General features: G+C 38.8%; 2 protein-coding genes across 3 annotated transcripts in view; one reads left to right on the top strand and one right to left on the bottom strand.

Annotated features, from left to right (window-relative positions):
* The window catches only part of GIGYF2 (GRB10 interacting GYF protein 2), a 75,624-nt gene that overhangs the window by 31,188 nt on the left and 19,549 nt on the right, over positions 1 to 24,887 (bottom strand). For both annotated transcript variants that reach the window (XM_014258291.2, XM_014258296.2), the window contains exons 6-8: positions 22,255 to 22,363; positions 15,477 to 15,588; positions 14,890 to 14,930 (exon numbers count right to left, since the gene is read on the bottom strand). In XM_014258291.2, the coding sequence (XP_014113766.1) occupies positions 14,890 to 14,930; positions 15,477 to 15,588; positions 22,255 to 22,363 (262 nt within the window). The remainder of the gene's footprint in view (positions 1 to 14,889; positions 14,931 to 15,476; positions 15,589 to 22,254; positions 22,364 to 24,887) is intronic.
* Positions 1,120 to 9,496, top strand: KCNJ13 (potassium inwardly rectifying channel subfamily J member 13). The gene is made up of 3 exons (XM_005529558.2): positions 1,120 to 1,220; positions 7,334 to 7,814; positions 8,654 to 9,496. Exons 2-3 carry the CDS (start codon positions 7,337 to 7,339, stop codon positions 9,274 to 9,276), a joined length of 1,101 nt encoding a protein of 366 aa, XP_005529615.1. The 5' UTR covers positions 1,120 to 1,220; positions 7,334 to 7,336; the 3' UTR covers positions 9,277 to 9,496.

Here is a 24,887-nt window from a genome sequence, read left to right as displayed (position 1 = left end):
ATACTAATGAAGCAAAAAATTAATGTTTTGCAATTTAGGGTTGGGGGAAGGTTAAAGAAGAAAAAATAGGGAGGATTTTGTTTCCTAAGCAGGAAAGTCTACATTAATGATTTTCCCAGCAGGCCTTCAGTAGTTTTACTGCAAACAACCACAGCCTTTGTTTCTCAGATCCTCTTACATCTGACGTTCGGTCAAAGCCCTCACATCAGCAGCTCACCAAGGGATAAAAAAAAATAAAAAAAAAAAGGGAACCAGTACTGTGTTCCAGAGCTGTCCTCAGAGCTGGTCCAGCACGGAAGCACACACTGACCACTCTGCTCGCTCAGACATACCCTCAACAGCTCCTCTAATTTCATGAGTAAAAGAGCAAACAGCTTAAGCAAAAGTGGTTTCATCTGCTGCATGGAATCAGCAAGCCACCTAATCTGCCTTGCTTCATTCCTAGGCTTTAGCAAAATCCTGTGATTAATTCCATGTTTTCACAAAGAAGCAATGTGGAGATGAAAATGGCCAGGTCTACATCTTCTGAGCAGCATTACGCTGCAATTCAACAACACCGTCCTGTGACCACAGGCTGCACCAAGAACTGCACCCACCTTTCTATTAACATTCCAGAGCTTGGGACCTAACAGGAAAGGAAGAAGTGGAGCAGCAGTGAGACACAAGAGTGTCTCTTCACTCAAACAGCAGTTGACACTGGTTAGAGAAAAGGTATCAGTGAACAGTGTACGTTTTCAGCACCAATATGGGAACTTTTCCAAGGGAATTTTGGCCTTTTCAACTTCCACGTAAAACTTTAGGTTATACAAACCAAAAAAATTATCTTGATTAAGGAGCTGAGGGGGAAGGCACCCCTTCTCCAAGTAAGTGTTTGAGGATTTCTCCTTGGCTGCTAAGGGTTTGTGTTGGGTAAAGAAATGCTCCTAACAAACCAGCATTCTTTTCCACATGATCAGAGCCAACCGGCCCCCCTGCAGGCAAAATGACCAATCAAATCAGCTTCAGATGGAAACCAATCCCCCCAGCATATAAACACAGGAATGAGACATACAAACCCATTTTTAAAGGTTTTGGGGTTTGTTGTTTTTTTTTTAAATCTCTACCAACCACTTGTGGGAAGTTTGTTGCTAGTGCTGGGACCAGTACACCAGACCAGAGCAGTCTCCTCTCCTGGAGCCCAGATTATCCCCTCCTCCTGCACAAAGACCCTCTGAGGACTGGTAAGTACAGAAAACCATCATATTTTTTCCTTCTTTTTTTCTTATTGTACAATTTTAATGGTTCTGTCACTCTAATCAAAGAAATCAAAATTCTTTTCAGGGCAGAGGGTTTTATTCCTAAAGCTTGCTAAACTAGGTATCACCTTAAACAAAATAGTTGCTGATTTTTCCTCCTCAAAAGGAAAAAAATGCTCTCTCAGGTCAGTCCTAAGAGCACACAGAGCAAAACCACAGTCTTTATGCAGTATTTTTTCAGGAAGTTTTCGAGATAATTGCTGGCAAGGCTGTGCAGACAGGGAGCATTTGCAAGCTCCAGCCACAGCAGCTGGTGTCATGAAATTGGCCAAGAATTATGAAAAAGTTATCCTCACCTTGCTGTACTTATAACTCAGCATTCAGTTCCATCACAAATTAAAAAAAAAAAAGCTTCACATCTTCAAACTTGCTTTTACCATCTCCAATTATATCTCAGACTTCAACAGTTTTCATTCATCTCCCTGTGCTTATGGACACACACAGCGAGCCAGCATTGCTGCCCAGGACACCACATACAGACATGGAGTGAACTCCACCACCCTGCAAAACCTAGCCTTTCTAGGCAAGCCATGGGAAAGTCTGCATCACACAGGGCAGGACTGCTCTTCAAAAACAGCAAGTTCCACAAAAAAAGGCTGGCAGCACACTTCCATTACTGCAGCTTTACATCAAATAAAATCCTCCCTTGTAACTGTCAAATTACACCTCTTATTAATATTTAATTCTGCATTTAAGTTTCTTTATAAGGATTTAATATATACTAGAATATTTTAAAGTCTTTACCAAGACTTTGCTTAAATGTTGCTTTTCTGCTTCTCTAAAAGTGGCTAAACTAGTTGGTCCACTCAGGTGCTACTTCAAAATCAAGAATTAGTGTTCAATATGGATCCTCAGAGTACTTATGTGAAAATACATTATATATAAAATGGAGCACTATTTAGCGTCCCAAAAATCAAGTATATAAGCAGCCTTGTTTTCTGTACTATAAAAGGAGACATACTCTATTTTACCACCTCTTTTCTTTGAAGTGCATTCTGTAATAAACTGTCACAGAAACTCAAAAGTACGAGCTCTCACATCCTATCCTTTATGACACTTGCTTTGAAAAATGTAACTTGGGGTCAACAAATTCAAGTTTCCATTTTTAAAAGACCTACTTATAAATGTAAGAAGTCCTGAAAACTTATCTTAATTCTGTACACTGCTCAGAAGTAACAGTTTTGTCACAAAATATTTCCATTCATCTCAATGAGGCATTAGCTACAAAACCAAAAGGACATGTATGTTTGAAATGTTAACTGTTCTACTAACAGGAGCATAAGCTTTCAACCAATGCATCTTCTCAAGCTGAATTACTTCCTACATTTCTGACTGTCCCCTAATGTAAGTTAAATGATCCAGTCATGTCATCCATACTGAAAGGACCTTCATTTCCTAATAATAATGCCAGAGCATATCCAAGGGTGGCCAATCAGTCTAAAAAAATACACAATCTAAAAATAAGAACATACATAAAAGCCATTTCAACAGCATGAAAAATGCCTTTAAAAATTATAATCTTACTTTGTTCTTGCTGCAAAGTGCAGAGGCAGCAACAGACTGCACAATCTCAGCTCAGAGCAGACAAGCTTTAAATCTGAAGCTTGTACACGATCATGCAAACCCAGGCCAAGTAAAGAGGGAACCTACACATCCCCAGAAGGGCATGCCACCACCTGGGTGGCAGAAGTAAATCTTCAAATGATGCTGCAATTATAAGCAGTTTTTGCAGTCACTCCCAGAAAACAGCAGGTCCTCAAAACTACTTTCCTGTCAGAATGAAGCAGCACAGCATAAACTGTTTCAAATCCCTTCCAAGATCAATTAGAATAGACTTTGTTAAGACTAGAACCTGGGCAAGTAGAGCAACACTGCAGAAGTCTGCCTTGAACACAGCTCCTCACTTGGGCTCCTCAAAAGGTTGCAGATGCATTTGCATATCGAGCTGAGAACAGGCTGGAAGCATCGCTTTGAATTCCTTCAACTGAGAAAGCAAACAAAAATGAAGACAGTGCTGCCAGTGTCTTTCCCTCAGAGGAAAGACAGAGAGGACTCTCCCTACCAGAGTCCTAAGAAAAAGCTAAGCAAGAGGAAAGGGGAGGAAATCAACACGGTGACATGGAATAGGAACACAATAAAGGCTGTTATGACACAAGGAAGACAACCTCAATCAAAAACGCAAAGCATGGGAGATCCATGTGCTGGATATCATGAATTTCAGAAATGCAAGCAACATCCTAAACCTGTAATGCAAGGTTTTATCACACATAAATCATTAGCCAGCCAGGTCAGTTTAGAGTGTGTCCCACTGCTAAAGAAGGAATCTGTGATTTAAAAATTAGTACTCAACCTACCTTGATTTGTCTTAGAGAAGTATATAAAAGAAAGAAGCCAGGATGAGGGACAAGGTGATAAAAAGACTGAAAACCAAAAAAAAACCACTAAGAACTGATAGACACACTGGTGTTAGTGATAACTTAGCTTTCAAGAGAAGGTAAAGAGGAAGGATTAGACAGAGCAAATGTGTGATAAGGGACTGGACAGCATGCCAGAAGAAGTATAGGAAAGGGATTTCTGACAGTTCCTGTCTTTCTAGTCAAGGGCTTTCAGCTAAGAGATAGAGGGACAAGAAACACCCCAAAGCTTCAACAGCTGTGTAAGTCAGGAACCAGGAAATGCAAAACCAAGCAAATAACGTAAAATAAAGGTTGTTGAGAGAGAATACTGGACAAACCTGGATAAGAAACGGTGCGTGTATGTTATAGTGGAGACAAGCATTCTCCAACAAACACAGAATTTTTCTAGTCGAAGTTGAAATGCCTTTCCTAAAACATACACTGATTACTGGGATTAATGTGGGGTCATGAAGGATCATGCCAGGCAGGGGATTCAATCTAGATGGCTCAAATTGTACTCTACAACTTCATTAATTTATCACTAACAAGGAAAGAAGGTATTCATATTTTTTTACTATGGGCAAAGAAAGGAGTAGACAGAAGATGTTAACACTTTTTAAACATAAAGTCACATCCACTCTTAAGCTGCCTCTGCCTTTGAGAATACAGAGGACTGATCCTCCAGTCTGGGTAAGTTATTTCCTGGTTGCTCTTTTGCCTCTTACTCACCCAACTGCACCACTCTCAGAGTTTATTGCAGTTTCTTATCTGATTTTCTCAGTCCAAGATGCTAAAACTTGGGACTCTTAATCCATCATAGCACTTGAAAAAAGTGCTTATGAAGAAGGGGGTTTTGGAACTTAAGCTTACACATTTCTAATGCTCTCCCCTGCCACTGAACTAGAAAACTAACATTTTCAACAGTCCTAGACTAGAAAAATCAGAGCACTGTACCAGTGCATAACAGGGTTAACCTCAGAAGGCAAATTCACCTGTTTGTGAGTCTCAGGGAGCAGAGACACAAGACTGCTCTGAAATGTGCAGCTGTGGGCTAATGTAGGCTTTCTCAAGTGCCTTCAAAATCTGTCAAGTATCAATCCTGCCCCATTGAAAAAATCCCAAAGAACCTGACTGATTTTTTTCAGAGTTTAAGACATTAAGTGATTAATCACTACCGTAAGAAGCTCCTTAATCAACAAATCTGACATCCTACAATGATGACAGCATTTGCTGTAAGTCTGTAGTGTTCAAACACACTGCTTTAGCACCCATGTGAAGATCTGAAGCACAGCCAAAAAAAAAATGTACAATCTTAAGAATGTTTTCCCTTTTTTCTTAATGTACATAACACCACAGGAAAGGCTTCTGTCACCAATCAATCAGCATCAGAGTCATTTTCACAACATGTATTTGTTTTGTAAACCCAAATTACTTAGAGCCTAAAAAGTAGATCCTGCCCTCAAAGTACCACAAGAATTTACAGAAAAACACAAGCTTTTGGTTGTGTTTCATTGTTTTGGGTTTTTTGTTGGTTTGCTGGTTAGTTTTGAATGCATGATGCACTCGGAAGCATTTTGTTCAGTAAGTGTTCTCTGTTCAAACAAGGGAGTGTTTCTTGTGAGTACCGCTTACTCTAAGATGATAAAACCAAGGCACTGTTCAGAACTCATTTTCAGCATGGTCCCCATCATCCTTCCCATTCAGAGATGCCCATTTTCCAGCTCCTTCAAGGCCTCCAGAAAGGCTCATCTTAATCTTAACACAAGCACTGTGCTCCACAGACAAGTCACCAATAATTGGATTACTGAAGCACCTATCATTGCGTTCAGGTTACAGTACAGCAAAAGTGAGAACTGCCATTCAGGGAGCTATGCAGCAGACTGAAGAACCAACTCACTGAAGGTGGGGGGTCATGCTATAAACTGGATGGACTACAAGCAAAATCCTCCAAGACAAGTAGCCTAGTATCATATGCCAGGAGAACTTCGCTAAGTGCACCCTAGTCTCTGACATGATGAATGGTTTCAAAATATTCCTCTTGAGAGATGTGAACTGGGAAATTAAAACTAAGGGGAAAACCACCAAATTCTACTCAGGCCATCATCTACTCTATCTCCCCCTGACTATGGCATGGATAGAAGTAATAGCTGGATGGTTTTGAGAAGCTACAGAAGAAAAACAAAACCTTATCTAAATGGTCACTGTTATGTCAATCTTCATTATCTCAGTAGGCATTAAACACAAGTAAAAGCAAAAGAAAGTGTTCTGTAGTTACTAAAATTTGGTTGAAGATTAAACAGTCATGCAAACTGCTGGTTTATGGGATCAAAGATGACAAGACAAATTTTCACCTACCATAAGTTCATTCTGAATTTCAGGATCCTTACTTCTAATGCATTTCAAGAGAAAGCTAGGATGGCACTGTCAGAAGGGAAAAATCCAATTCCTCTACAAAAAAATGTAATAGCCTGAAACAGCCATCACTCAAAGGAAAGTCAAAATTGATAGGAAATCAAAACTAAATACACCATGTATAATTATCATTTGCAGAATTCACAGATATTTTTTAATCCTCTGTTGCTCTACAAACAAGCTTCATCACAACCTTCTTTAAACAGGTTGTACACATCATGAAGTCTTTATTTTACACAAACCTGTACTTAATTTTCATCTGTCCCAGGTCAACTTTAAACATCCAGAATTTATAAAATGCATGGATTTGAGTGACCACTGTCTTGTCAAAAGACATTCACAAGCTCTGGAAAATTCCACAAGCTTTGCGGTTTAAAAGCAAACAGAAGAGCCTAATATGTCCAATACCTACAGGTATCCATCTGCTTCCCGTATCTGCAATTCCACCTTAATTCCCATATGTTTGCTGTCCTATTTTATTTGGTCACTAATAAAAATTGCACTGCTCAGGCAGACTACACTGGAAATAATGTCAGTGTATTTTCTGTATTGATCTCCTGCCCTCTTTTTACCTGATCCTTACATAAACAGCCTCAGACTTCCAGAAGCAGCTTTGCCCTGAATATTGCAATTCTATTTAACTGGACATGGTGGGTGCAGACAGCAGACAATTCTTGAGCTAAGAGAGTCAGAAATGGCTAGTAGCTGAAGTACAGCATTCCCCTAAAATGCATAAATATGTTACAGAAATAACATAATAAACATCCTTTCCTTAGTATAACACCACTGTTAATAGTATTCATAATAGTATTGGTAAATTATTATACTCCACTCAAAAGAAGTTACAATATCTGATATAATCAGCAAAATTCAGTTTCTTTTCACACACAATATGCCTAATCCCATCCGACTCACCCACAGAGAATTAAAGCATGTGACTCCAATGTAAATTTAGGAAGGTATGAAATTTATATTTAAACAACTAAGCAGGGAGAATTTGAGTAGTAGTCAGATTTTTAGACCTAATCTTTTTTAGCAAAGTATTACCACAAACAGTGGTAAATTCCTCCCCAGGCACCTGACTTAATCTTCTCTGGATTGCAATGTATAAGCCCTCCTTTGTTGGCTGCAGTATTTCTACCCCTGCTGATGTGTCAGAAGCTGTGAACATTAGGCAAAATACAAATATGTGGCACTGTATCACTTTTTTTCCTTTCTTCTCCTTTCTAGAAGATGACAACAGATACAATAGAGAGCAATAACACCAAATCCAGCGCTCCTCTCTTGACTCAGAGATACCTGAGGCTGGTGACCAAGGATGGGCACAGCACGTTCCAAATGGCTGGTGCCCAAGGCAGAGGTGTGGCGTACCTCCGAGACGTGTGGGGGATACTCATGGACATGCGCTGGAGGTGGATGATGCTCGTCTTCTCAGCTTCCTTTGTCATTCACTGGCTGGTCTTTGCAGTGCTCTGGTATCTGCTGGCTGAGATGAATGGGGACCTGGAGCTGGACCACGATGCTCCGCCTGACAACCACACTATATGTGTGAAGTACATCACCAGTTTTACAGCTGCCTTCTCCTTCTCCCTGGAAACACAACTCACAATTGGCTATGGCACCATGTTCCCAAGTGGGGATTGTCCCAGTGCTATTGCACTGCTGGCAATTCAGATGGTCCTAGGGCTCATGCTAGAAGCCTTCCTCACAGGTAATCCTTCCTACTTTCTTTACACACAGCAGGTGTAACAAGTGGTTTTAAGAACAGAGTTAGAAATAAATACTGCTCATTCTGATATATGAAAGAACAATTAGCCACTACAAGGATGACAAGATTTCAGCTATGTAGTACTAAAATTTAAACACCTCTAATCAACAAAAGACAAATTAGGTGTTATCAATATCTGGATTTAATAATTTCACCATTCATTAGAAAATACTTGTGGCAGATCACTGCATATCACTTTCAATCATTTATTTCTTATACCATTCTCTCTCTCAGCTATTACCATATAATTGCAGTGTTTAAAGTCAATTTTTTTTTTTTACTTTTAAGGTATACTTTTGTCTGAGCTATCTTCATTGATTTTTAACTCAGTGTTTATATATTCCTCAGTAGCCATTGTAATGAAAGTTTTTACAATGTCACAGCTATTTTGAGGTAATTTAAGTTATTTAAAATATTCATGTTTAAAGTAATTCAAAATAATTTGAAAATACACAGATTAGTTTACTGTATATTAGAAAGAGCTTTGACAATGTAACATACTAAGACACATTCAAATTACCAATTACAGTACATGGGGCAAGCTAACAGCCTCCTTGCAGCTACAGTTAACTTCCAAATATTAATAAGTGAACACAATTTAGAAAAATAAGCATTTCAGGAAAGCTACACCTTTTTGGAAAAAAGCAGGTTAGTACAGTGTCAACCTAACAGTTTTCAAATACGGTCTTTCCAGCCTCAGTCTGCTTTTGCTCCCTTGGAGCCCGCAGGGAACCAGCCCAGGTCCTGTGCTCACGCTGAGTTTGCTCTTTCTTCTGCTCCAGGTGCTTTTGTGGCCAAGATTGCACGCCCAAAGAACCGGGCACTCTCCATCCGCTTCTCACGCTTCGCCGTGGTCACGCACCTCGAGGGGAAGCCACACCTCATGTTCCAGGTGGCCAACACTCGCTCCAGCCCCCTGACCAGCGTCCAGATCTCTGCTATACTTTACCAAGAACAAGAGAGTGGGCAGCTGCACCAAACTAGCATTGACTTCCACCTGGACAGCATCACTGCAGACGAGTGTCCATTTTTCATTTTCCCACTGACCTACTACCACTCCATCACTGCATCCAGCCCACTGGCTGCCCTCCTTCAAAGAGAAGCTCCTCACCACTTTGAGCTGGTTGTCTTCCTGTCAGCTGTGCAGGAGGGCACAGGAGAAACGTGTCAGAGGAGAACATCCTACCTCTCGTCAGAGATCCTGGTGTACCACCGCTTTGCCTCCCTGCTAGCCCGCAATGCCAAAGGTGAATACCAGATCAAGATGGAGAATTTTGACAAGACTATTCCTGAGCTTCCAGCTGCAGCTGACTCAAAGAGTCCAAAAAGGACTGACAAGGAGATCCGCATCAATGGACAGCATACCGACAGCTTCCAGCTCTCTGAGACTGGCCTCACAGAGTAGAGTTAACAGACCTTGAACCTTGTGCTTTTTTAATTATTATTACATTAAACTTGCGGGTTCCATTTAAAAACTTACTTCCTTGCCTGCCCTGCCATCTTCTAGTGATCTCTCTTGCAGTCCCATCCTTTTCATTACAACGTGAGATACAGAGTGAAGAGAACTTGTGTGCCCACTGAGGAGAGGCTGCATTAACCATCCAGGATGAAGTCAAGTGCATCACTCACAGTACTAATTCTTGGGAAATTAGAAGAGCTATCTGCTGAATTCACCAAACTATGATTAAAGCCACATTGACCCTGAAAGGAGAGATCTTCAAAATTCCCAAAGCTGACCAAAGTCATAATTAACCAGCTTGTGACAAAATGGACAAGAAAACAATATGGGGTCATTCAGTAAACACATGAATTCTGGTATAAGTAACTCTGCTCATCCAAGAGCCTAGCTTTTCTATTCTCTTACCTCTTTGGGAATACAGACTTTCATCATTTTTCAGATGGCTGATAGTCCTGACAATCTCTCATGACAGTGAACAGCACTCCAGCTGTGCTTACTAAGCAAAATTGTAAATACTAAGTGCAGTTCCTCATTCTGCTAAATAAGAGAACATCTCACTCCCAGACAGGTCTATAAAGACACTATCCAAAAACCTGGTTGTATATGACAAATACTGCAATAGAAATTTTTTCTTATTTGAAAACACTGAATAAATTTAGCAGTGAGAAAAAAAAAAAAGACCGCTTTTAATGAATTAATGTGGAGGGTTTTTTTAAAGCCCCATACATTCCACATGTTTTCACCTTTGCGTTGCTTGTCTCAAGTATATCTGACTCAGAAGGATGCACTATATATATGAGAAGTAGAACTGCATCCATTGATATTTTATGCTTTCTAACATCAATCTTTGCCTGTACACACTGCACAAAAAATATTTAGAGACACTTGAATCAATTTTGAAATAAAAAATTAAAACAAACTATACATGAGACTTCTGTATTTAAACGCCTCATAAACCTACTGCAACTAAGATGCCATTCTAAAGCTCCTAAATAATTTAAGATGCTAAAGGAAAAACACAGTGATGGATAACTATTTCCAAGCTCTTAACAAAAGCATTGCCTATTAGGTGTTCATACCTGAACACTCAAGTAAAATTAAAGTTACCTTTCAAAAGTAAAATACTTTTCCCAGAAACCCAGATGGCATAAATAGCAACTTTTATTGACAACATCGTAAAAGACACTAGCAAATACACTTCCTCTTAACTTCACCCTAGTGGTCAGCAGCAGGAAAAATGGTCTCAAGCTATCTGATGGTAGCTTAAACTGAATTCTCAAGTCACAAAACTGTTCACTGAAGTGTGTTCATAACCCAAACAGGGTAGGCAAAAAAGCTACTTTGGTTTAGGGTTTGGGAAAATGGAGAGCCACCCCACAGAAGCATTCCACACACAGTTGGGGAAAGAGGCAGAAGGGCCACATTTTTGCTCCAACTGAGCTCTCATTCCAAAATAGTTCAATTGCTGCCTTCCCCCATTGCAGACTTCGGATTTGATTTATCACAGACACTCCCAAAATCTTTTTTGAACTGAATTCTATGGACAAGCATTCATGACTATGGTGGAGCTTGGAGAGCAGCACTATCAAGTTATACTGCCTTCATCCCTTTTCATTACAGTCTGTTTAGTTGTTTATTCATACACAGTTTAAAGAGCCCTTTTCCACCCATGTGTCAACACCAATAATTTTTAATTATTTCTTGCATTTTTCCCACATTCTCTGTCAATATAAGACATTGATAAGAGTCCTACAAATTAAAAACTAGTGCAAGACCAGGAGAACAGACTCCCATATCAATGCTGAAATAGGGCAGCATTCTGTGTGAGGTACTGAGTATTCTGTTTGACAGTATTCTGGGTGAGGCATTGTTTTTCCCATATATCACATGGGACTATAATCTCATGATTTAGAGCCAAAGTTATACAAAGCTATTTCTAATTTCAATTCTCATCTAATAAAATGTGAGCTGTTTTGTTTGATTTCTACATGACTTGATACTTTATAGTTGTCCTGGTTTTAAAATAATTCTCTTTATAGATTTGGTTTAAAAGGGAGTACAACAGCAAGTATAAAGAAAAAATGTGTTGTTAGTATATGCTAAATGCAATCTTCAAATATTAGATTTTGGAATGCAAAGCTGAATGATACTGCAGAAGCAAATCAGATAAAGAACTGTGCAGTTACTTCACAACAAGGGCAGAAAATACATTAAAGTTGCTTTTACAGTTCCAGAGAAGTGGTGAATGATGGATGTCTGAAAGTACTGGAAATATGCTATGGTCCAAATTGGAGTAGAAGCCTAGGAAAATTGCTAATGGATTCTGATGCACCAACTCCATGGTTTAACACAGTAAGAGCAAACTGGTGATGAACCTTCTGTGAATGCACCTCCTGCCAGCAAGGCATGGCAGGAGAACAAGACAAGCAGAGTGAGGGAAAGTACAATACAAAGAAATTCAACATCCTTTTTATAACAACTTGAACACACCTTTTATATTCAAGTCTTCTGAACCTAACCAAAGCCCACACATTAAACAGAACTCAACCAGGTTCTACAACTGACTTACTAACAGGTTTGTTTCAACTACATAACAATTATTCACTTCAGTTTGTAACTGCTGGTAACTAATCAAATCCCTTCATCTACTAAGCTGGTATTAGTCAGGAGGCTGCACAGAAAATTAAGCAGCTTTTGTGAAGAGACAGACATGCTCAAGAAAGCAACTTGCTCATTTTCTTTGCTAATGGCCTCAGCCTTCCAGAAACAATCTGGGTTCTAAGTGAAGTCTGTCAAAACTGTGACAATCTGCAACAGAAACTTGCAAATACTTTGTGCATCTTCAATCTGCATGCTGAAACCAGGAACAGATACTGCTTATGCTGAGAATCAGTCAAATGTGACCTTGCAAACTGTTGTGACCACTGAAAAAGCAATCATTAATTTTTAAGAACAGCATACTGATCATATTTGAGAAGAAGTTGTTAAATTTCTATTACTTTTTTAATCTCTTGATTTTTAATTGAGGGTTCTTGCAGTGTTCTCCATTACAAATATCCAGAAATGTTTAAAATATTTGATCTCTTAATTCTCTAATGGGATCATCCACAACAAAGAACATGAAAAAGTTGGCAACTCAGTAAATTATGTAATCTGAATCTAAGGCCCTATGAAACAGCAAGGAAAAACTGAAGCATGGTAAAATTCTAGAATAAAATCCTAAACTAAGGAGTTTAACCAAGGTAACAGAAACCAGTACAGGCATCTGGTAAAGCATGTGATCCTGAATTATAATCTGTATGTCAATTCCTTTCCTTTCTACTTCCATAGCTCTGTGTGGATACTAGTGCTTGCTATTAACCCGGGACTTCTTTTGGCACATCTGTATCAGTCTCTCACACTCAAGATATTTTGTCATTGGGAAGCCATTACATACAATAACTACTTGTAATTAACCAAGGCTTGAGTCCGAATAGACCAACACTTTCTATCAATATTTCTGTGCTCTCCACCTTATCTGTCTTTGGAAGTAAAGGGGAGAGAAATGGTCTTCCCACCTACTGCAACATTAACCTCTAGCATAGCAATGCTATAGTTAAAACAATATTTTTATAATGAAACTTCAGAAAGATTGAAGGTCTTTTGCCTCATACTGACTAGGAGAGAAATACAAGACACTAAAGAAGAGCAATTAGGTACTCAAAAAGCTTCATAATTTGAGAATAAGCACTTCATCTCTCACAATGAGCTTCCAACAAATTGCATCAAGGACACCATCTTCCCTAGGGAACAGTTCTTGGAAGAAGATGCATTCAATAGCCCTGATCACTAGCAGTTGCTATAAACACAAAATGCTCTACACTAGCTGCAGATTATCCTCTGGCAGAAGTCAACTTCTGTAAGGACATTTTGCACACTGTAAATTGTCCTCAATTTCAACTGAGAAATACATCTGATCCTATACCAATATGTAATATTTTTTTCCATCTTTATAAGAAATGTGGTGTATTCTATAACCTGAAATTGGAATAGCTGTATTTCTAATCACAACATCAAGGAGCTAAATAAATAAATCAACTGTAGTAGATACTACCTCTACATCCATTTTTCTTTTGTAAAAAATGCAGTCTTGAAATCTCAGTAGTACTTACTTTATCCTATTTTCATTTTTTTCTTTAAAAATTTCTAAATATAAAGATACACGGAAAGTTCGAAGCTTCACTACTGACATTTAAAACTGCTCAATCTCTGACCAGTATCAAATTATTTTGATAATTTGTGCAGAATTTGAACAATGCAGAAAACATACGTATGTTAATTTTGTGTCGACATTCAACTTAACAAGCAGAAAAAAAATAGCACTCTTTAGAAGCTGTTAATATCAATTCCTATACAGAAAGAAGACTGGAAGGGCTTTGAAAGCAAACTCCTATGGGATGTGTCAGCATGATCACACATAAAATTATAAATATGGCAACTTATGCTACTCTTAATGCAATACTAACAGCTACACAGGGATTAAAATTCCTGTCAACTTCTAATGGCAATTAGATATCTTTGAGTTTGTCTTTAAATTCAACCTGCAATTATCTCTTCTAATCTATGCTTTCTCAGCATATTACCAAGGAAGATATGAAGCCAAAACTCCTTTAGCAAAGCCAAAGATTCCTTGGGTCCTAAATAGAGAAGACACATCGTCAGTAAGCTCTTACTAGTAGAAAACCTCTCAGCAGGCACAGATGTGCTTCATGCACATGGAAACATGCCATGGAGAAAGAGAATGGGCGTACCAGAGAACAAGCAACAGATGAGCCCACACAGCAAAAGTCACTGAAGCTCCCAGATAGCCAGAGCTGCCCCGATGTTCTCACCACCCTTAGAATGTCTGTTTCATCTCCAAGATGACAAACCCATTCCAACTCAATTTTGGTTGGATGTTCAGATGTATTGGGCCATAATTAAAGAACATCTAGCCAGTGTGAAGCATTTCAGAACCAGAATAGTGGAGGAACAAGAGACAGAAGAGCAGATAACCAGACTGAACAGGAGGTTCAGATGATGACTTAACTAATTTGATCAACAGTAAATCCATCAGCATGGGAACCTCAGGACACTGCTGGGATCTCTCTCACACTAGTAAGCGTTCAAAAATATTAAAGTTCAAATGGTCAAGAAGTCCTGAGTACCAAAACAGCCCACACCAGGAATGTTTAAAGCTGCACTGATTAAAGGCGTATTACCACAGCACGCCTGTTCATCAGCAAAGGCTTCTTTCACAGAGGTACAGAAACTTAGTTCCAGTTGTAGACATCACAACTTAATTAAATAAGCAGAACCTTCTTACTCCACATGTTTCTTATCTACTACATTTAATACTAAGAACAACACAAAGTAGGAGAAACAGCACTTTGAGAACACACTTAGCAACCTGGCACTTGAATCTTGTATCAACAGTATACCTGGAGCAATAAGAAAGGTTGATATATGTACAGGTCCCTTCCCCCAAACACACCCTGCTCCTCCCTCCCATTTTCTGCCCACACAGTAACAAAACCATACCTGGATCTTTTCGCCCTGGTTTTTCAAAGCGTCTGTCTCCCCTAGAAAGGCAGAATAGAAGTTTCAAATAAGGGTGTGGAACTACTCCAAAAACTCATTTTAGGTATAGGTTTTGCAGGTTTTCTTTACTTGGTGGGAACTTTTTTAAAATTGGAGCTTGATGGACAGTACCTTTAGAGGTCCAAGTGACAACTGAAATTTTCAGGAGCATCAATACACACACGGCCCTTGGGAACTGGGTATGTTTTCAAATGTGCCCCTAAATACTGAACAATGTCAAGACTAAAACTGAAGCAAATCCTTAGCACCAGCACTTCCACTGCAACTGTTGTAATTTATGTTCTCTTAAAGTAGTTAGCTCCTTCTTCCCAGGAACTCGGCAGAAAAATTCTTTACAAGAAATGTTCTTTTACTTTCTCCAGAGCCTCAAGAAACATTACTGTGTTAGATTCCATCTTAGAAATTCGGACACTTTACTCACAGATATAACTAATCACCTTTCCTAAAGTGTTTTTATGAAGTCAAAAGGCACAAATGGAAGCTGAACAGATGTGTGTAAAAAACTTTAAGGGCTAGAGTTCTGTTACCTTTCCTCCCAACTCTGTGATCTGTGCATTTCCCTGCCCCCTCCTCGCCCAAATCCACCCTCCACTTCATCAAAACTTCTTTGGTAGAAACCGCTTTCTCCTCGGCCTCTGCCTGAAAAGACAAAAAACACAAGTGTTTGTATAAATAATAATAGAAGTTGAAAGAATCAGGTAGGTTTCCGTTTCCTGGTGTCCCTGAGAACTAATCTTGCAGTCTTAAGCCCCAGTGAAATTATCTGGGACAAAAGGAAAAAGGAACGACTGAAGAAAGAGTCTTATGCAAAAATTCTTATCAAGAAGTGCAAGACCAGACAGAACAAGCAAACAATTCTGAAATAAATATGATGCAGAAAAACACAGATACTTACCCAAGAGAAATTACCAAGTAAAGTATGCATTGTTCACACAACATCCACATTACACGTGTGCTTCACACACAAAAGTCAGATTACTTCTAACAGCAAACTCCAGTATAATGGCACTGCACTGTGGATGTACTCCTAATTACTGCTGTCAAAGGTCATATAGGAGAAGGAAGCATCACCACTATTAAGCTCTAGTGACTGCCAGCAAAAATCTCCCCCAGAATCAGTGGGAAGAAAGAAGGATCACAGGATGGCTATTAGGCAGGTCAGAATGAAGAACATTAGCTCTAGATTAAAAATGATCCTACTGACCTTTTCAGTAAATGATTCTCTATAGGCAGATATGAAGTACCAAGCTTCAAGCCAAAAAGCTGCAGACATATCCTCAAGCAAATCATGGCAAAGCACATCTTCAGGGCTTGAGAAGGCATAGGGTGGTTCGGGTAAAAGACAAGCCCCACAGAACAAAAAAAACAAAACCCACATATATCCCCAGCCCTTCAAAACAACTTCCAGCACTGGTTAGATTAATGGCTGGGGTGAAGTTTCCAGATTTACAAAAGATAAACACTGCTTCACACAGTGCTCTAGCAGAAGAAATGGCAGGTTTCTAATCAGCTAATTTACCATTTCAAGATCTCATGGGAAGAAGATGAACAATCTTCTCTATCAATCAATCTATCAGCTAGTTGTCAGGATAATGCCTTGCCTACATACATGTGCAGTCTCTACAGTCAACTTCTAGAACCTAAAAAGCATCTGGTAACAGGAATTCTGGGCTGGGTGAGTATTTCAAACATCAATCTTTTCATATTTCTCCCCTCCTGGCTTCAAAGAAAAAAACACCTCAAAGCACAAGATGTAAACCTGGCCAGGGATCTGCAGGAGTAAGACAGAATGACCAAATGAAACAGGACACAAACACCTTAAGAATGGACTGCAGTTCTTATAGTCTTCTGAAGAAAGTAGTAATAAAAAGCCTCTACATTTAAAATCTAAAGTCACCTGGAAGCATCAAGGAATCATACCATGTTTCAGAATCTTATGACTAGAAAAATTTGAAATAAACGAGACAGTTGTAACAGTTTCTCTACTATTCTATACCAAATCTCTTAGAAGGGGTAGCAGAAGAAAAGGGCAGAAAGTTGCTTTTCAGGCAGAGAAAAAGAAAAGTGATCCACAGATAATCCAGTCGGGGTCTTTAAATACACAACTGCCTTTGTATCAGGCAGAACAGGTTGCAGGGTGTATAAGGAACAATTTTAACATCCTCTTTAGAGAAACCTATTCTGGTTTATCACCAGCAAAGCAGATCAGTGGCAGATCTCCCAGAATCACAGACATGCAGCCTTCCTTACCACAGAATTTTGAGGATGCTTAAGTTCAGATGAAATTTGGACAAACTCAAAAAAGATGAACAAAATTCCTTAACAGAGACCACATCTGGTTCAGGAAATACGCTGAGCTGCAAACAACTGGCAGCTAAGCCTCTTCACCTTTGTGTTTTTCCCAGTCCTTACTCTCTTGCCAAGATGCCTTCTTTTGGCTGTTGCTACATAATGGACACTATGGAGTTGAGCACACCTATGCCATAATCAGTGTAGCTGTTTTTACACAAACTCAGGGGCAGGCAGAGGAGCTGACTGAGCATTTAAGGTAAGAGAAGAGAAATGAGCATCAGACCTATGAGAGTTATTAGGAACACCTTCGCTATGGCAAGTCTGATACTACAAGGTTGACCATAGTCACAAGTGTAAAACAAGCTGCAAAGGCAAGAAACAGGAAGAGGTGATACAACATCAAAAATAGCATGGTATTTATCTAGTTAAAGCATTATGAGTCCGCAAAAATCCTGGAAAAGGACTCCAAGGTTTTATTCTTTGCAAATAAAAGCCAGAAAAGTTTCAGCAGCTCATGCAATAGCAATCTTTGCCTAATTTATTCACTACAGGAAAGCTCTCTCCTTTCCTCTCACAAGAGATAATAAAACAAAAGTAGTTCATAGAGTCAAAACAGAACAAAGGCACTGACTCATCTCCTGTCTCTGAGGTAGCAGAGGTGGTAAGTTGCATACATTTTCCCAACAAAAATAAAGCATGCTTGTACAGTGAGCAGCAGCACGCAGTGCTCCCCTTACAGGGTGAGCAAGGGTGAGTGCATGCTGCCTGCTGGGAGTAGACACACACTACCACAGCCAGAATGCTGGTGAAATGTCCCATATCACCAGCAAATAAAGCAAGTGTCCCAAACAAAAGCAAGAATCAGTTGTTTTACCAGCAGCATGGCTTATGGCCATTTAAAAGTGTGTGAAATCACAGCCTGAAAAACCTCCCCCAACTCACCACTCCCATATTGTGGCCAATAGTCACCAAATGGTCTGTATTAAAAGATAACCTTACAAAATGTCTAAACAATTGATCTTAGGCATTCAGGTTAAGGCTGCCTGTGGGGTCACAGCACTCAGCTGCCGTGACACTCCATAATACTGGACAGGACTACTGAAGACACCTCTGCCCTGGCTGTGTTGCCACCCCATCCATGTGTAAAAACAACATGGGCCCATCCATCAGTGCCAAGCAGAAGTGCATGTGCAGCCCCAGCAGACACCAAGCAGACCACAGTGTAGGAAGCATCAAACAGATCCTATCAAGCCACAGAAGAGAAGTAGCCAGTCAAGGGAAATTGTGGTGTGCAAAGTCAGTCATCCAGCAACTACTGTGGGTGGGGGGTCTGACCTGAAAGTGCACACTAAGGCACAGTAATGCTGGTCACAGAATGCACAAGAAATGTCTACAGAGAGGATAAAACACGTGTAAGCACACCATTTGACATGCTGCTTCTGCATTCCTTGGCTTATTTTAAATAGAATGCCACTTGTGAAAAAAAAATACCTGGCACACAAGCAGCAGACTAAGTGCGTATGTTGCACAAAGTACTGAATGCAAACTCAATAAATGCCAGTAAACCTTTCCATTTAATAATCGAGTGGAACAAATGTGTAATTTGTATTTCAATAATTTCTCAAAAACCTCAGGATGAGGACATCAACCCACTGGACAGTGCAATCAGAACAGCTAAGTCTCTAACCTGAAAAATAGACAAGTTTGAATTTAAGTAAAAATATAAGACACAAGCAAGAGAAGAAGCAGCACAAATTGTCATTCTAATTGTCATTACAAAAACAAAAAAAACCAAAAAAAACCAAAAAAAAAAACCCCACAGAATGCAAGAAGCAAATTCATGAAATTACAGTATAACTGGAGTTCAGGATCTACAATCACAACCATAATACTGTTTGGGAAAAATGGAATAACTATAGTGCAACTACTCCTATTTAGATATGCAAACATTACACTTTTACGCCACTGACACACTTTCCAACAGCAGCAAAAACAGCTTACAAAGGGCAAAGAGGGTGGGTGGGGAAAGAGCTCTAATAGGAAGCAAAGGACCCTTCTTAACAGTCTTAACCAAAAGGGAGAACAGCTACAAAACAAGGTGTCTGTAAGCTTACAGCCCATTCCAGGGACTATTTAAATCTCTCCTCATCTGAGGCTCTTATTCATGAATGTTGACATTCCAGTCCTGCCAGCACAAAGCACAGGGCTTAATGGCACACCACAGGGAGCTCCCAGGAAAACAAGTCAATTAGAAAAGAGTCACGTGCAAGTACTTGGTTTCTTCAGAGACTACAACTTCTTTTAAAAAAAACCCAACAAAACTAAAAAACAGACTAAAAATCAAAGCAACATCCACATAGTAACCACATTCTCATCATCACAACATGACCATTGTCAGTAAAAGTTGGGGTGACTACCCAGAAAATATTTATTGAGCGTTATCTTTCAGTTTTAAATACTGGTAAGTGAATCCCATTTAGAGTTCTACCCGTAAGACTCCTTTACCAGCATTTTTTTCCCTTGCTAATCTACCACGGATTGCCTCTCGTGCTCTCAAATGCTGGAACACAATTCCGTGATTTGTGCCTCAGTCAGGGAACTTCATTAACAAATCTAATCACACATGCAAATTCCTCTATAAAGTTACTGTGGTGCAAGTCCCTTCAAGACAGAAATCTCATTTTGGTAAAGCTGAAGCCCACACTGACTCAGCAGCAGCTTTGCTGCATACAATTGTCTAAAGTTCATGAAAAACACCAGAAAACCTTTTGAACCCAGGCAATTTTGCAGTGTGATAAAAATGTTTTCCAACTGTTAAGTGAGGCAGCTCATTTAGTGAACAAACTCCCAAGAAATTTCAAGTCCTTTTCACTGTAACTTGAAAAAACAAAATTGCATTTAAAGCCTGCTACTTAGAAGCAACACTTTTGTAAATGTCAACAGTCCTATATGGAATTTTCATAAATAACTACAGGAAAGAAGTCCTTGGCTAAAACAGCATCATGTGTGTAATTATGAAAATGGTACCGTTTTGTCCTGGCAGAAACCTTAATTTCTTTGCTGAAACATAGAAACTTTGGGAAGACTCATCATGCCTAGAACCCAGCACTAATTGCTCATGGGAGGAAGGGAAGAGTGGAAGAAACAAGCAGTAACCAGAAAGAAGGAAAGCTCAGAAAGCTGGAGAAATTTACTGCAGAAATGCATCCTTTACAGCTTAGTCAGAGCAGCCTAACAAGTACACCATATAACAATTCCAACACATTAAAAGATCAAATTATGATAAAACAAAAAAGGAAGTGAAAAGGATTAATTTTGCAACAAAGTTCTTGCTAGTATTTCTTAACAAATCTTAAAAATGAACTATGGGAAACCATGAATACATGCAGCAGCTTTCAAACAGTCTTAATACTGTGTACATTTTAAGTTCTGTCCACTAAATGGTAAGGAATCAAACTACTTCCAAACAGTCATAAATACAAGTAGATTCAATAACAGAATTACTGAATTAGAAGCCATATTCTGCCACATTCAGCCTTACAAGTTCATTGAAACTAGTGGGGCAATTAAAAAACAACCCACTGCTCACTGCATAAGGATGACATTCTTAGTAGTGCAGCAAGAAAACAAAGAGAAATTTGAAAAAAGAAAGCAAAGTAAGGGGTTTGCCAAATTAGAAATGGTCCAAGTATCTTGATATTGAAACTAGAGAGCACACTAGTAGGTGTATGATCTCAAATCACCAAATTTTAAGCAGAAATAATTTAATTTGCAGAATTAAGTCTTGATGCATGTAAAAAAACCTAGCCAATACATGTATTCCAAGCCAAAGTGAAACATAAGTGCATACATTAAAATAAAACAAAAAAACAATAACTCCCCAATGAGTACACACATCTATATACATGCACACTTTTTAATGAAACCCTGAGTATTTGAGCAAATACATTGGCAAACAAAGGGGAAGCAACAGGAAAATCTAGTGATAGTCTCATAAAGCTTTAAATTTGTATCTTAGCTGGGAAGCAACCACAACAATTTACAAATATCTGAGAGATGTAAACTAAAAAGAAAGCAAGATTAAGGAATGAGAACAGAAATAAGAAAAAGCGTTAAGTCATAGCAAAATTCTGGTCAAGCATGTAATTATTTATGAAGTACTTTCTGAAGACTTTATTGAAAATATCACCCATTAAGGACATGTAGAATTAAATTCAAAAGGGCTCTAAGAGAAACCTCACCTAAGCACCTGTAAAGACAGAGGTTACAAGATCATTTACTCAGTATTTCCAAGTCACTAGCTTCCCAATATTCTAAATGCAACCCATCATATTTATATATAAAGCCCCCCAAATAAGAGTTCACAAAAATACACACATTGAAAGGGAATTGCTAAGATCAATTCTGGGTTTAACAATTTGATTTGACTTTAGCAATACGGCTTCAGGACATTTTCTCCATTCATTTGTAATCGTTTGAGATGATCCTGCATGAGACATCAACTACAACGATGCACTAAAACTGGAAAGACTCAAACATCTCCCAAATTCAATTACATATTTCCATTAACTGTTTATGCTCAGGATGTTAACAAATGAAGATGGCTTTTCAGAACACTGAACACAACCTACTACAACCTTGATATTTTAAACACATTCATAAATTTTTTTTCTACCCTCTCCCTACAAATTTTTATACTTTTAATAAAGTTATTTCTAACAATCTTGAACCAAAGAATTTCATATTCCACCCCAAAACCATCTTTCCCTTTTGCTTTCCCACCCACCAACCTGGCAAAGGCTTATAACAGAGATACCAGTTGCACGCTAAGATGTGGAGAATCATCACTAAACACAATATTAATTCTCAAGCACCATCTTGTTGGAAATGTTTCAGAGCTTTAAGCGAAAAGAAACTGGGCATGAGAACACATGGCTCTAGCCAAGCTCCACTTAATATCTCTTTGACCTGGATCACCTGGATCCACTGCAGAAGATCCCACCGGCAGCTCACCTCGACCTCTAGAGGAACTTCGACCTCGAGGAGCCCCTACCACCGTTCCTCCTCCACGTCCCGTCAACCGCAGGACAGCAGCACTGTTTACAGACATCGAGAAATTTCTCTGCCAAGAAGAAAGAGTCATGGTCAGATTTGACTGGAAAAACCTTCACAAAAAGCCACAAACAAATACACAAAAAACCAACGAAACAAAAAGAAAAAACAGAAACATTTACCATTATCTTAAATTTGACTTTGTTTTCATTACAAATTCTCTACAATTAACACTGGAAAAGGAAAAGGATTCCATGCACACATGAGCAGCCAAAGCAGTCTATAAAAGGATCTTGGACAATATTATCATTTCCAAGTTACTTAGCTGAGATTTCTATGTTCTGAGGTAAGCATTTGAACACCTACTCCTTTATCAGGTGATGCCAGCACAGAAGCCATCAGAGTTGAAGCAGTGTTAAACACACATTCTGCCACAAAAAGAGACTGGCACCTACCTATACCTGACACCAATAATTCATACCAATTCTAAACTTACTTCTTAAGCAAAGAAGGAACATGTAAAGACCAAAAGAATTTGAATAAAATTATATATACCTACTTTACTTACCTTCTCCTTTGCAGAAATAAGGCTTCTTTTATTCTCTAAATATCACAAGAGTAACATATTTTTTAGGAAAAACTAAGTGTACTTAAGGCTTCTGAAATTTAAGTGATACTCATTTTCATAAGAAAATAAACACCAGTAAAAATCAACTTTAGCTTAATATAAAACAATTGCTAAAGAAAAAGCTATTTCAATAAAGAAAGGATAAATATAACCAACTCTGACACTATTCTCTGAGCACAAATACTTGGAAATCTGGACCAAAGAGCTCTGAAGCATGTTCAGAAACATTAACAAGTAAACCTGAATTGACACATGCTTTCTGAGCGTAAGTTTTGAATAATAAGATTGCAAAGGACTCCAAACAGCTGTTATATCAGGCTTCTTGAAAGTAACTTAAAGCCAAGGTGCTTACATCAACTCATCTGAATTACTATTACTTTGAAAGTCTTCAGAGAACAATGAGACAAATGATTATATACTATTTAAAATCTAAATCACCAAGATCAAAGCCAACAGGAGTTTTAATACATTACAGAAGCATTTCAGAAACTGCTTGATATATGCTCCCTATAAAAGTAGATCTTCCTTCAAGAGAGAACTCGTAACTAATTAGACTTGAGGGGAAAAAAATGCAGTCATGCATGGCAAAAAAGCAAGGTCAGCCTCCAGTAAGTCTGTTTTCTGAGCCAGCTCTTAAAGTTTAAAGCAACTATTTCAACGGCAAGTCAAAAGGAGCCACCTCTCCATCCGCCTCTGAGCTAACGCTGGTGACCTTTCCAGGTGTTGATACTTCTGGTTTTTTGTGAAGCACTAAAATACCTCACTAAAAAAATATATTTAAGCTGTTTATCATAATCATTGTCTTACACAGGAGATTCCTCTCTTTTTTTTATGGCTTATTCTTCCTGTAAGAACAAAATAATAATCTGATTTTCTTTTCCAATTCATTTTTAATTTGACTTGTCTGCCTGAATTCTGAGCAACTTCTCCCTCCCCTCTATAGAGTCAGCTGCAGTGAACGCATAGTGGTAAGAACCTACATGATAAGATCACAGTAAGCAATAATAAAGCAAAGTCAAAAAAGCAAAAATTGCCCTACTATTGATCACTGTATTCTTTCAATGACCAATGCTGACAATGCACACCAAAGAACAAAGCCACTGCCAAACAGCTTTAGCAGTAAATGAAGATGTCTTATGAAGCAGATGTCAGGAAAATAACCAAGGAGGACACGAAAGGATCCCCACTATATTCGGCAAGAGTTTGAACCTCCCTTACTATGCAAGCTGGTAAGATTAAGACAACCAAATTCTCCCCTAATGCAAATAGGAAAAAGGAGAGCAGTGGGAAAAGAAAGGAACACTTGCTGCACGTTGCCAGTGCTCTGTGATGGAAAGCCCTTTTAAAGCCATCTGCAGAAACCCTCTTTGCTTCAACACAGACTACCCTGCAAACATATCTTAGATAAATCTATTATTAGAAATGTATTGTATTTCATTACATTAGGTGAATCAGTGGAACTCTAGGTTAGCTCAACAACTTTATCTTCAGAAAAGCAACATTTTACATAAAAAGAACCAGCAATTCCATCCAAAGCATGTCCATGTCCTGCTAGACAGAACAGTGCAGCCTTAAGTATCTAATTAAATACTACAAGACTAAGCACATTTAAGTTTAAATTAATGTAGCTGACGTGATCTGTCATCCATCCCTAGATAATACATCTTTAAATCAGGTTGAGACAAGCTCCTTCCATAGTACACATACAACTGCAGTGCCATCAGGTGCATAACACAACAGGAATTGTTCTGAATCTAAGGCCAAACTAATCCTGACAGATTCAGCTGCAACTGACACTATGCCAAAGTACCACTGTTCTGATCAGCCTCTCCTCTAAGGACTCCCAAAGCCTTGCTCCTCACGTTCTGAGACAACAATTCTATCCTAAATGCTCACTGAGGGGGTAAAAAGGTCTTTCAAACTCTCTTTTGGCTATCTTAATTTCAAGAACTTTCCTGTGCCACAG

The sequence above is a fragment of the Pseudopodoces humilis genome, chromosome 11 (assembly GCF_049639895.1).
Source record: "Pseudopodoces humilis isolate 2021_Gansu_Grassland_sample_001 chromosome 11, ASM4963989v1, whole genome shotgun sequence".
Classification (NCBI taxonomy): Eukaryota; Metazoa; Chordata; class Aves; order Passeriformes; family Paridae; genus Pseudopodoces; species Pseudopodoces humilis.
Note: the sequence above shows the minus strand (reverse complement) of the source record. Positions and strands in the feature narration are given on the sequence as shown.

Bases quoted from the DNA above. Each gene is read 5' to 3' on its own strand.
- KCNJ13 (XM_005529558.2), top strand. From the start codon at position 7,337: ATGACAACAGATACAATAGAGAGCAATAACACCAAATCCAGCGCTCCT. The intron at 7,815-8,653 runs GTAATCCTTCCT...CTTCTGCTCCAG, and splicing joins GCTAGAAGCCTTCCTCACAG to GTGCTTTTGTGGCCAAGATT.